This window comes from Mustela putorius, unplaced genomic scaffold, assembly GCF_011764305.1.
Source record: "Mustela putorius furo isolate JIRA1106 unplaced genomic scaffold, ASM1176430v1.1 tig00000196_pilon_pilon_pilon, whole genome shotgun sequence".
Classification (NCBI taxonomy): Eukaryota; Metazoa; Chordata; class Mammalia; order Carnivora; family Mustelidae; genus Mustela; species Mustela putorius.
In genome coordinates this window covers 1,503,564-1,516,690 of record NW_025421310.1, presented here as the reverse complement: position 1 = coordinate 1,516,690, position 13,127 = coordinate 1,503,564, and the positions used below count along the sequence as shown (strand labels likewise).

Below are 13,127 nucleotides of genomic sequence, written 5' to 3'. Positions count from 1 at the left end.
TTTCCCGGAGACAAGACTTTAGCTATCTTCTCCATAAGCCTTTGCTCAGGCATGTTCCTTGCCACTCCTCCCTGCCACCATGGAATCCCCTGAAACATCTATTGGTCCAGTGCCTGGAATGAGGAATTCCTGTCTCACCGTTCAGCCAAGGCCTCAGCGGAGGAGGGAGTCTCTCTAGAGTGAAATACACCGAAGGTGCCTCTTTATGACCACCTTGGCCTTGCCGCAAGGAAGAAAGACTGCCTCATGGCAAAATTTCAACCTGTTCCTTCCATTTCACTATATCTAGGCCTCCATCTTCTCGTTGGTCAGCGCTTCGCATTTTGGCTGCACCTCTCCCCAGATTCTGCCTCCTAATTAAAAGGCTTGGACAACCATGAGCTGGGCTCTCTTTGGACATCTACATGTGTCCCCAACCTCAGACCTCAGACCTCGGGCTCTGCCCCTTTTCAAACCTCTTCTGCCCACTCCAACAATTTGAAATTTCGAGGGTGGCCCCACCCCATTCATTGGTTGGATGACCTCTCCAGGCTCCACCTCACAAGCCATTGGAACTATGTAGACTGGACCCCACAATCCAACTTTCTCTAATTTCTAGTTAACTCCTGAATTTATTGCTATGAGTTTGGATTGCAGCTTATTTGCACTCGGAACATTTTCTTCCGATCCGGATCCCACCTACGCTCCACCCCCTCGCCCACTGGACACTCTTCTAGGTCCCGCGCCTCCAATTTATAGATTTGAGTGCTTGATATTAACCCCACCCCCTTCAGGTCCCTCCTACTCCCACCACCCGACGGATTCCCTGACGTTTAGTACCACCCCCCTCCTCAAGGCCCCATCTAGTCACTTATTGGATACGCTGAGCTTGGGACCCGCCTTCCGAAACCCCGCCCACACGCTCACCGGTTGGACGACTTGCGGTTAGCGTCGAGCTCGCGCTTGCGCAGCAGGAAGCCCTCGTGCTGCACTGTGTGAGTGGGCGGTGGCGGAGGCGCGGGGGCGGAGCCGCCCTGGGCCGGGGCGGAGCGCGAGCGCCGGCTTCCCCCGCCCTCACCACCCTCTCTGGGCCGCGGCCGCCGTCGCGGCTTGGGCCGGTCGCGCGCCCGCGGCCGGTCCGGCCGAGGTGTCCGCTCGGGCGGCTCAAGCCCGTTGGGCAGGCGGCCTGGGGGAAGCTCGCGAGGCTGAGGCAGCGACGGCTGTGTGAAGGGAGGGGGAAGAGGGGTGCTGTCCATAGGGGGGCTGTTGGGGCCATCTCTCCGGGGGATTCATGGGTCTGGGGGTCCCATCTGTCTTGGAGGCCTGTATGGGAGGACCTCAGGGCTGGAGTCTTAACTTTTAGGGGGCCCCCCCGGTGTTGGGAGTGAGACTGTCAGGACTCCTAGGTTTGGAATCGCTCTCAAGGTTGGGGAGGAAAGCACTAGATCTACGGAAGTGGGGGTGCAGGGAGGTTGGTATCCCAGCTGTCTGTAGGAGGAATCTGGGACGTGTGTGTGTGTGTGTGTGTCTGTCTGTCTGTCTGTGACGATATCTGAGACCCCAGGACAGATGTGGGAAGAGTGTGCAGTCTGTGTGTAGAGGGGGGTAGGAGTCTCCTTAGGCTGCTGGCCTTCTTTTTCTAAAGGAGAAATTTTCAGATTGTGGGAGGCATCTGGGGGATCTCCCCATCACCCCCTGAGAATCTCTGCAGGACTCAGATTTGGGGAAAGCAGGTCTAGGCACTGGTGCTTCTGGGTCCTGATGCCTGCTCAGTGGGTGGAGAGGGTTCCCCATACCCCCACCCCCCATCCTGAGGCTCAACTTACCCCAACAGGGAGCGCTGGGCCTGCTTCTTTCTCCTGCAGCTGCTCCACAATGTCAGCTAGGGTGGCCTTCCTGGGAGGGGGAGGCCAAAAGTCCCAATGGAACTGGGATGCCCTCTCCCAGGGACCAACCTGCTTGGCTGGAGGCACCTGAGATGCAAGGCCCCTGGTCGCTTGGGCAAGCTGCTTTTCTGAGATGCTTGCCTTATACACCACAGATAATTGGGCCATGACTGGCAACTGCTCATGATACACAAAATTAAAAAGAAGTCAAGAAGTCATTGTCTCCAAAACATATCTGACCAAATGCCTCTTTCTGGGGACACAGCCAGTTGGCTCAATCCCCTCCTCACACTGGTTAACCCTGAGGTCTAAAAGGCCTGGGTTCCAGTCCTGCTTCACCCAAACTGAGTGATTTGGCCTTTCTGAGGCTTCACAGAATGCAGATGACAGTAGCTCCCTGTTGAGATAGACTGCAATAAAGGCTCTTATCTCTGCTCAGGGAGAAGATGGTCCCACCTCTAGCCCAGTACAGAAACTGAGGTGCAGAGAGAACAAAATTCCTGCCCAGGCCACCTAGCTGTGAGACAAGGGGCACCTCTCCTAACCCCTTTCAGCCCCAGCTTACCCCTCTGCAAAACCCATACCACGACAGTATCTGAAGCAGTTTGGAGCCTCATAAGCCCTCTCCATTGGGCCTGCAAGGCTCCAGGTACTCTGCATCCCCTTTCCCTCAATCCCCGGGGCATACGGGGGCCTCACCCCTTGGCCAGCTCTCCTCTGGTTGGCATCTCTTGCTCGCTGGACTCCTGCCTCTCCAACCGCCTCTCTCGCCGCTCACGCCGCCGCTCCATCTGCTCGTAGCGGCCCAGGGTGAGGCTGTGTGCCGCCTCGTGCTCCGCAGACTCCTGCCGCTCTGGCCTTCGCCTCCGCGCAGCCTCCTCGGATTGATCCGCCCTGTCCTGTCGCTCCGGTCGCCGCCTCCTGGGCAGCTCCTCAGCGCGATCAGCTGACTCCTGGCGCTCTGGCCGCAGCCGGACCTGCTCTGCCACCGGTAGGGGCCCCGGGGTCTCCGCCACATCCTCTGGTACCGACGGCGGGGCCGGGGGCTCCACCCTCCCCGGGATTTCCGGCAGCCGGTCGATGCGCGGCTGGAGGCGCTCAGGCTTGAGCTCCTGGCGCACGTACCCCACGCGGGTCCGCACCTCCGCCGACAGTGTGTCCGAGGCCCGGCGAGCCAGGGGCTCCAAGCCTCTCTCGTAACCCCCTGGCCGCAGGAGGGGCGCTGCTTTGGCCGCCAGTTCCGTGGGGTCTCCAAAGAACTTGCGCCCCAGCAGGGGGGTGGGGGGCTGCTTGCTCTGTTCCGCCTTGAGTTTCTCTATCTGGGAACAGAGGGCCAGGGTCAGGTGGGGTGCATGTGTGTGTGTCCGTCCGTCCAGGGTCAGGTGTGTGTGTGTGTGTGTGTGTGTTGAGGGGGGGTGGTCTGGGAAGACCGCTGTGGGTTGTCTGCCTTCCTGCACAGTTCAGTAGTTTCTATTACTGAAAAAGCAAGGTTGTCCGAGCCTGAGCCCCTGCTTTTTCCCTGTCGGAAACTTAATTCCTATTTTCCTTGGCATATAGTGTTCTTTTAAGAATCGCCTAAATCCGGGGTGCCTGGGTGACTCAGTGGGTTAAGGCCTCTGCCTTCTTCTCAAGTCATGATTTCAGGGTCCTGTGATCGAGCCCCTCATTGGGTTCTCTCCTGGAGAGCCTGCTTCCTCCTCCTCCTCCTCCTCCTCTCTCTCTCTCTGCCTCTCTGCCTATTGTGATCTGTCTGTCAAATACAGGAACACTGCTTCTCCCTTTCCCACTCCCCTCCCCCTGCTTGTGTTCCCTCTTTTGCTGTGTCTGTGTCAAATAAATAAAATCTTTAAAAAAAAAAAATCACCTAAGCCTAAATCATCACTTTTTCTAGGTGCCTTTCTGACTCTATCACCTCCTTCCTGAATGTCCCCCCAACCCAGGACCTCCTCTCATTCTTCAAGTCTCAGATCAGAGCTTCCCAAACCAAGACAAATGCTTCTGGGCTCCCACAGCCCCCTGTGTTTCCCCCATCCCAGCCCTGGGCTGTCACTGGTGACAAGGGTGTTCCTCCTTCCCCCACTGGACCGGGAGCCCAGTAAGGATCTGTCTCAGCCTCAACACAGTGCCGAGTCACACATAGAAGGATGGGTGTGGGGGTGGCTGGGGCAGGATCTGGGGTGCTGACCGTGGTCAGGCGCCGCAGGGAGCTGAACCTTTCTTCCCAGGCGGCAGCCGCTTTGCGGAAGGCCTCGTGTCTCCGGATAAGCTGTTCCACCTCATCCACACTGCTGCCCAGCTCCCGGCTCTGCAGGATTGGCTCTTGGGCTGTCAGCCAGGCATCAGCCACCACAGCCTCCTGGGCAAACTGGTGCACTTCCAGCACTGAGGGGAGACATCGGGGTAAGAGTGATGGGGACCCTTCACAGGGCGCTAGCTGTCTTCTCTCGCCCTCCACACCCTCTGGCTTTCTGTGTCCGGGTCCCCACTCACTCTGCTGCAGCCATTCCCAATGGCGGTCCCACTTGTCTGACACCTCTTCCTTCCTGGTTCCCAGCTTGTCCAGCTGTGCCTGGATCTGCGAGTGGCGCAAGGGTAGGAAAGGTGTCAAGGGGGGGCTCCCACTGCAATGGGCAGGGAGGGCAGAGGGGGACCCCCCAGCACCCCTGCCCACCTCATCAGCCATGGCACTCTTGTTGAGCAGCAGAGAGCGCCCGAGCTCCTGGCAGGCCGTCAGCTCGGGCACCCGGGCCTCCAGCTCCGTCTTCAGGCCCTGGTGGTAGTTCATGAGCACCTCCACTGAAGACACATCCCTGTGGTGGTGGTGGTGGTGGTCGGGGGCCAGGAATCTGAGTCTCAGGTAGCGCCCCCGGCCGCCATGACAGATGCAACTTCCGGGGAGCCCAATTCCCTGAGCATCTTGGGACAGGACACCCACCTTCTCGGACCAGGTTCTCAGGGATTCCAACTTTTGCTGAGGTGCTAGAATGTCACACTTTGATGATTCTAACCTTAGACTTCAAGGTCCATTTTTGTTCTCATTTTTTTGAAGCTATGCCTCTGAAGACCAGTCAGTGATCTGAGCATTCCATGTCTGTGCTAACCAAACACTAGGTCACCCCTAGACACGGATAAGCAACCCAGCCCTGGAAGTGTGGCTGGTCTGAACTGAGATGTGTGAGATGTGTGGAAATGTAGAGCACACACCGTATTTTGAGGACTGTAAAATATCTCAATACTTTTATGTTTTTTTAAATATTTTTAATTTTTCTTAAAGTAAGCTCTACCCGCAGCGTGAGGCTTGAACTCATGACCCCAAGATCAAGAGTTGAGTCACATGCTCTACCAACTGAGCCAGGCAGGCACCTCTCAATAATTTGAATTTTGACTATATGTTGAAGTGATCATATTTGGGGCTTACGTGGTTAAATAAAATGAATTGCTAAAATTAATTTTTTGCTTGCTTCTTTGTACCCTTTTTTTGATGTGGTTACAAGAAAATCTTAAATTCTCTATGTGGCTTACATTTGTGGCTTGTGTTATATAACCACTGGACTGTTCTTAGCTCTCATATGTCCGAAACAAATCCGAAATTCCTGAAGGTTCCACCAGTTAGCAAATATAGCTTTATAAGACTTACTATGTTCAAACAACTTCTTCTTTTTTTTTTTTTTTTGATTCAAACTTATTTCTGAAGGTCCCGCATTATAAGATGCCTACCTAAGACTTGGTATGTCTAGAATGATCTCTCTGATTCTCTCCTATTTCCTCAAAATGCCCTCCCCTGAAATTCTCCAGCTCAGTAAATTCACCCATCATTCATCCATAACTCGTCTTTTCTTTTTTCTCTCAGCCCCTGAAGCTAATCCATCAGTCACACTGTATATTTATAACGTGAAAGCACCCTGTGAAATGATGTGAAACCTGAGGTTTTGTTTTAAAAGAACTCAGCGAGGGGAGGCGGGGAGTCGGGGAGGATACGGATGAAAGAGGAAGGACCAGATATTGACGGATGTTTACTCTGCACGTGGGGGTGGGGACTGTCATTCTACTGTTCTTGATACTTCTGGGTATATTTGAAATTTTTCAAAATGAAAAGATGTTAATTCCTAAAATGAATCCCTTCTCCCTCTCTCTACAACCATCAGACTGCAGCAAGCCACAAGCCACTCCACCTCTCACCAGGATTATAGCAGTGGCCTCCTGGCTGGTCCACCTCTTTCTACCCTTTTCTCACCGTACTCTTCCCACAAGGTATCTGGACTGACCTTATGCTAAGCCCCATCTAACCATAAGGATGGTCTGGCTCTTCCTCAAGCACGCATGACCACAACCTACCTCAGGGTCTTTGCACTTATGGTCCCTCCACCTGGAAAGCCCTTCCCCCAAAATTTTACCCAACTCACCATCCCTTCATCAAGGTTTCCATGCCCACATCCCATCCTCGGAGACGCCTTGCCCACGAGCCCCGCATCCCCTTACTTTGCTTTATTTGCCTTCAGAGCACTTATTGCTGTCTGAAATAATGTTAGTTGCTTTTTAATTTATGGGTTACTTGTGCCCACCCTGCAGAATGTAAGCTGAACCAGGACAGCAGCTGGGCCTTGCTCCCCATCTAGCACAGAGCGGGCATTTGGTAAGTATTTGCTGAGTAAGTGAACTCGGGCAAGTCCCCACAGTCATGGAAATAATGCTCTGTGTCCACCACTCTCGAAATTTCCTGTCTTCCCAGACACATCACTGTCCTATGTTCCCCAGCCCCACAGGCAGACAGGTTAGGGTTACCAGGCTGACAGAATGTGGGTGTAGGTTTAGTCCCCAAAAGCTCCCACGTGATCTTTTCCTCCGCTGTAGCTGAGTATCACTCCCAGGGCCAAGTAATGGAAAGACCCTGGGTCCCCATCACTGTGGGACAGTTCACATCAGACTGTCACATCTGCAATAAGTCCGTGCCCACTACCAGCTAGGTTAGCCCACAAATAACAGCCCCACACATCGCTGTCCCTATCCCAAGATCAGCCCCCTCCCACGGGGAGGGCAGTGCAGGACATCTGGGGAGGCCAGAAGGCAGAAGATGGCTTCTCACCCACCCTATGCTGTGAGTCGCCAAGGCCAGGCGTGACAAGGGGTCCTAATACACATGAAGCATTAAGTACAGTGCCTGCCCCCTCCAGGTGCCCTCCAGGGGCCCCCCAGGTGTTGGCTGGTGTGATTTCTTATGGACAGGGGACGGTTGACAGGCTGGGGGGTGGCAGGTAGGAAGCCCGCGGTAGGGGAAGGGGCACCTGGGCTTGTCGGCTGCCCCGATCTGGCTGGCGATGCCGTCCATCCAGGAAAGAAGGTCACGGGCCTGGCTGTGGAATCGCAGGGTGTCGGCCGTGGAGCTGACGTGCAGGCGGGCGTCCTCACAGGCGGCCAGCAGCTCCTTCCAGCCCTGCAGCACCTCCTGTTCCCGGCTGGCAATGGCCTCCGCGTGCTCACCAGCGTACACTGTCCGCAGCTGGGCTGCCCCCTCCTGGAGCTGCCGTACCTGCTGGACAAGCCAGGTCCAGCCCCAGCCCCTCGGTGGGCCCGGGCTCCGCCCTCCTTCCCCCATTGGCTGGCTGGGTGCGGGGAGCCCGCCCCCTCGTGATCCCACAGCTGAGTCTCTCTCTTATCGCTACCTACTGCCCAGTTCCCTTCAAAATGGCTACTCAGTTCCTGTTGGGTCTCCTGCTCAATTTCTGTTGGTTGTGCCACGTGGGTTCTAGCAGACCCATTGCTCACAGGTTCAACTGCCTGATTTCTTTTGGAGTGACCGCCCTCTTTCTATGAGACACGCCACCTAATCCCTGTTAGTCTCTCTGCCCTATTCCTAATAGTCAGCTGGATGGTTCCCATAAAGATGATTGTCCCGTTTCCTGCTTTCTGCTGGACCCCCAGCCCAATTTCCCTGGTTGGGCCATGGGAGCTCTATTCCCGTCCACAGCTTCCTTTCCATCTGATTTCTCAGATCTGCCTCCCGACTCCTGTCAGATTCACAGCCCGATTTCTTTTGGCTCTGTTACCATGTCCATTAAAATCCACCCCCATCGAATTTCTTGCAGGAAGATCATATCATTTCCATCAGAGACTTGCTATCTAATCTCTATCTGCCCCCCCACCACGTGTCTCTAAAGCCTCCGAAATTTCCTATAGGCTCTCCATCTGGATTTGGATAAGAGTCCCTTCACAGTTTCTGGGAGAAGCCCTGCCCAGTCTCCACTGAAAACAGTGTCCCATTTCTATAAGACATACTCAGCCACATTTTCCGGACACGGTCTGACTTCTGGGCACCACGCAATCAGTGGGTTTTCTACCTGCACCATCATCCCGCTTCTGCCTGTTCTCTGGTCTGTTTTCACCTGCTCCACTGTCTAACTTCCACCTGCTCTGTTGCCCAGCACCCCTCGGCCATGCCACTCAGGCCCTCCCACCTCCCCCCTCAGCCGCCAGCACCCCACCTGAGACACGAGGAGCTGCAGATCATGCTCAAAAGCACGCAGGGTCCGCTGCATGGAGCTGGCACTGGGTCTCGGCTCAGGCGGGGCAGTCAGACGGGGCAGCCGCCTCCGCTTCTCCTCAATCTGTCCCTGAAGCTCTCGGGCGTCGCTGAAGAACTTATGCAGCTCCCGAGAGGCGGCCAGCAGCTGGGCCCGAGTGCCCATAAGCTCCAGCAGCTCGGCCCAGGCCTCGTTCAGCCCGTCCTTCCACTCGGCCATGGTGGCCGCCGCTGTGTGGCCGCACTCGATCAGCTCATCCACCATCTGGTTCACAGCCGCCAACCGCTCCCGCCCTGCGGTGCCCGTCTCATTGGCGAACTCTGAGAATTTCTCCTGCAACACCTGCCCCCCCAGGGTACACGGCATGGGCAAAGGTCCTGTGCACCCAAGCCCCCTCCAGCCTGCCATCTTGTAGCAGGTAAGAGTAATAATAATCATGCTGACCATGGCGGTCATGATATAAAGGGAAGTGCTCCCGCTGTAGCTATAAGAATAACAAGAAAAATAAGCACATGATAGTAACTAACACTTCCTAAGCACTTCACACTATGGGGAATCTTGGGGCTCCCAGAAGAGCCAGGAGGTGGGGGCTGTTATTATCCTCACATTATGGCTGGGGAAACTGAGGCCCAGAGAAGCTTCATTGCATATGCAGTAGCCACTGGTATTAATATTATTACCAGCGAAGCTCACCGTGACATGCTCAAAGTCCTGGCCAAGCTCAGGCGAGCCGGCCACCACCTCCTTCTCCGCGATCCAGTGCTCGAGCTCGTCCACCTGCCGGCTGAGCTGGTAGAGCCAATACTGCTGTTCCAGGCCCACCCTGCGCTCCTCCCCCAGCTCCTTGAGCGCCACGTACAGACGGTCCACCTGAGACTGCCGGCGGCTGATCTGCTCACTGATGGGGGACAGGGAGGGGCAGGGATGGAACCCCCTGAGACTTCCAGCACAGAGCTGTGACCCCCCCTGGACACCCCCTGTTGGGGTAAGTCTGTGTGTCCTCTCATCCTTCAGTTCAGACTCCTTCATGGGGGCCTCTGTTTTCTGTAAGGCTTGGATTCAGTGAACCCAGTATTTGTCCCTGAGCACTCTGGGAAAACTTTGCTTCCCTAAGCTTGACAAATTCAAGGCTCCTTCTCCCTCCAGTGGCCTGGGTGGGGCTGCTGACTCCCTACTTGGGTCCCCAGCCAGCCCATCTCTGCTCCAGGCCATCTCCTGGCTTTGGAGGACAGAGGTCTAGCCCTGCGCCCCCTCTCAGGTCTCACCCCAGCCCAGGACTCCCAGATATGGCCACTACTCCTGGCCTCAGGGAGGCCCCATACCAGAAGTGTATCGGGCTATGCCCAATCATAGCACTCCCAGCTTTCCCGTCCTCCCAGACACTGGGTAGGAAGGAACCCTTCCCTGTCCTGAGCTCTTCCTTCTCTCCTCAGTCTGAGACATCATCTCCCAACATCCCTGGGCACCGCCCCTCCATTGGCGGCCCCACCCACATGCTGAAATCCCAGGGCTCCAGCTCCTGGCAGTGAGCGCCCCTCCCGCACAACGTCCAATGGGGGCGTGTCCCAATTTCCAATAGTGAAGCTTCAGATCCTTCCCGACCATTCCTTAAGAACTGGCCCCGCTCCTGCCTGGCCCCAATCCCCCCTCCCCACCCGCTCACCTGTCGGGGTGCCCCATCTCCAACAGCGCCCGGCACTGGCGAGACAGCTGCGCGATGCTTTCCTCGTAGTTCTCCACGCCCTGCTCCAGCTGCAGGTGCTTCTTGAGCAGCTGTAGGGTGCTCTGTTCGTCCTGGGGGTACACGGCGCCCGTGATGAGGCGACAGCGGCCGGCCCCCGGCTCCAGCGCCCCCAGGCCCCCCACACCCCCAGCCCGGGCGCACCTTGCCCTTGTCCTCACTCATCATGAGCAGCTCCTGCTCGCCCAGCCACGCCTCCACCTCGGCCACATCGAAGTAGTACTGCTCCACCTGGAAGGCGGCGTCCAGCACCTGCTGCCGCCTCTCGGCCGCCTCCCGCAGTCCGGCCCAGGCGCCCTGCAGCTGCTCCTGGCCGCGACGCACGGCCTCCGCCTCGGGGCTGCGCAGCGATGCCAGCGCACCCGCGCGCTCCAGCACCTCCTCCAGCCGTGGCCCGTGCGCCTGGATCTCCCGCCGCAGGCCCTGGGGACGGGAGGTGGGGGTGTGGTGGAGAGGAGCATTCCGTGGCCCCGGGGAACGGAGTAGCCCGCGCCTCGGAGACTGGCACATTCCACCAAAGGAACCCGCTACTGATCGCCCCGATGCACCAGGCACCGCCAAGGCAGTTTGCTGTTCCTAGTTCACTCCAACCCCCTGCTACAGGTGGCAAAACAGACACCAAGAGCAGCAGTTCATCACCTAAGAACAAGCAGTTAGTAAGGGGAGGACAGGATTTGAACACAGCAAGCAGGCTCCAGACACTGTGCTCTCAACCAAGATGCCTGGTGGTGTAAGATACCCTCTAATGGCCAAAAGGACTCAGAATCAGGCTGCTGGAGAGCAGTGCGCGTGTATCTCCCATGCAGTGAGGTGTGCATGTCTTCTGGGGTAAAGTTCAACACGTTCACATGCGGGTACACCATGCCCAGGTTGGGATATGAAACACTTCCATCAGCCCAAAAGGTTCCCTCTACCAGCCCTGGACTTGGTACACACCTTACTTAGCTTCTCCTGTGCCTCAGTTTCCTCGACTTGCAAACAGAGGTGCTAAGGGGCGACCTTGAGTGCCTGCCACCTGCCAGGCACTTGGCTAAACAAGGGCTTTGCAGGATGTAGCCACTCCTCCAGTCCTCACTGCCCCTCCAGTTCTCTGACTCACTTTACAGATTGGGAAACTGAGGCACGGAGAGCTTGAGGAACTTGCCAACTTCCCAAACTGCCCTGTGGCTGGTAGGAGGGGGTGCTTAATGTCCACCTCATGGGGCTGTTGTGCCCTGGAGCACTCAGAGCTGAGCGGGCGTACAGTAGGTGCTCAGTCAGTACTAGCTGCTGTTAGCCCTCCATGGGCTTGGAAGCATCCAGAGCTCCTGCGCACATACAGGGCCCCTACCCCCACCGCAGTGATAAGCGTGAAGTGCACTTGAGCACTTCTGTCAACAATGAAAAGGGCGGGCCAGTTCTAATAGTCCTCAACACTGTCAACAGTCATGAGAGTTTTCTGGGGTCTCTGGGTGGCTCAGTCTGTTAAGCGTCTGTCTTTTGGCTCAGTCATAACCTCAGGGTCCCGGGATAGAGCCCAGGAGGAGTGCAGTTGGCTTCTCCCTCTCCCTCTGCCTCGTGCCCTGCTCGTGCACATGCGTGCACCTCTTGCAAATAAATTAATAAAATCTAAAAAACAAAACAGCCAAGAGTGTTTTCAGCAAAATAGAAAAATGAAAGCTAAAAAAAAAAAACAAAACAAAAACAACAACAACAAAAAAACCCACACAAAACCCTCCAGCCTCTTAACTCCATCTAGGGCAGCATGGTCACAAACCTTGAGAATAATTTGTAAGCCCACCTCCTTACCATCCTCCAGTGCCCGTTCTCCCAGCTCACATTTTTTGGTAAAGGAGAGTAATGAGAAGACCTACCTGATAAGGTTATTGTGGGGATTAAATTTTCAAAGACCCACACATAACCACCTACAACTGTTCCTGGCGCACAGTAAGTCTTTAACCTGTAATTATTAGTATTAGTATTATTCATTCCTCTCTCATGCATCTTACACTGGGTTTGGTGAATGAGTAGTTTTGCCCAAAAAGTTCCTCTGCTAAGGGATTTGAAAACCACTGCTCTAGACCAACTCTCTGCTTCTTTAGATGTGGAAATGAGGCCCAGGGAGGGGAACAAAGATCCAGAGATCTTACGAGCTCAAGAGCTCCCCCTCCATGAGTGGAACGGACACTATTAGGAGTCAAGGTTCTTTCGCTGATCATCTCTGTCTTTTCTCTCTGTGGGTGGTTTGAGTTCTTACTTGTTGCTTTTCCTTTTCCAATAAGCTTTTCTCCTTACTGCTTCTCACGGGACCCTGACTTTCCTCTGGGGAACCTCATCTCCATCTCAGCTTAGGTAATTAAGTGAAGGCTGACACCACTAAGAGTGGCCCTTGAGTCCAGACCAGGCCAACAGAACAGTCTAAATCCCTGGCCACCATGATTAGTTCAGGGATGGGCATGGGACTCAAGCTGAGCCCATAAGAGTTATTCCTCGGACTACTGCTGAAATTATTGAGAGAGAGAGAGAAAAATCCCCTTCAGTTCTGCTGGTGGGATGTACACTTGAATCTGTTGGAGGTCTTTCACTATCAAGAGAGGAGAGAGTTGACCTGAGACCAAAAATACACACACACACACACACACACACACACACACACACACACAAATGGAGTTGCAAGATTCATGACATCATGGAAGGACCTGGATGCAGCTATACCTGCTGTCCACACTCTTCTCAATCACAAGAGCCAACAAATTTTGGTTTTAACCATTTGGAGCTGTTTTTTTCTCACTTGTCTCCGAATGTGCCCTAACCCACATCCTCCCTCTGGCTCTGCTCACCTGGTTCTTTTTGATGTACTGCTGGACAGCCTGTAAGCCACTGCCTCGCTCCGTCTGCATGGCCAGTGGCAGTCGCTCCTGGACCCATGCCTGGAAAGGATGCAAGGAGCAAGTCAAGGGGGAGAATGCACCCAAAGACCACTGCATCCCAATTAAACTGTAAGCCACACCACACAGGCTTGCT

At 55.2% G+C, this 13,127-nt stretch overlaps 1 protein-coding gene across 5 annotated transcripts in view; it reads right to left on the bottom strand.

Annotated features, from left to right (window-relative positions):
- Window positions 1-13,127, bottom strand: part of SPTBN4 (spectrin beta, non-erythrocytic 4) — a 71,020-nt gene that overhangs the window by 2,847 nt on the left and 55,046 nt on the right. For 3 of the 5 annotated variants that reach the window (XM_045076823.1, XM_045076825.1, XM_045076824.1), the window contains exons 22-33: window positions 12,944-13,033; window positions 10,269-10,547; window positions 10,047-10,177; window positions 9,077-9,281; window positions 8,345-8,725; window positions 7,148-7,395; window positions 4,537-4,675; window positions 4,356-4,440; window positions 4,051-4,247; window positions 2,565-3,184; window positions 1,806-1,875; window positions 907-1,199 (exon numbers count right to left, since the gene is read on the bottom strand). In XM_045076823.1, the coding sequence (XP_044932758.1) occupies window positions 907-1,199; window positions 1,806-1,875; window positions 2,565-3,184; window positions 4,051-4,247; window positions 4,356-4,440; window positions 4,537-4,675; window positions 7,148-7,395; window positions 8,345-8,725; window positions 9,077-9,281; window positions 10,047-10,177; window positions 10,269-10,547; window positions 12,944-13,033 (2,738 nt within the window). Of the gene's footprint in view, window positions 1-906; window positions 1,200-1,250; window positions 1,619-1,805; window positions 1,876-2,564; window positions 3,185-4,050; window positions 4,248-4,355; window positions 4,441-4,536; window positions 4,676-7,147; window positions 7,396-8,344; window positions 8,726-9,076; window positions 9,282-10,046; window positions 10,178-10,268; window positions 10,548-12,943; window positions 13,034-13,127 lie in introns of those variants that run through there. The other 2 variants (XM_045076826.1, XM_045076827.1) reach the window with 2 other exon arrangements.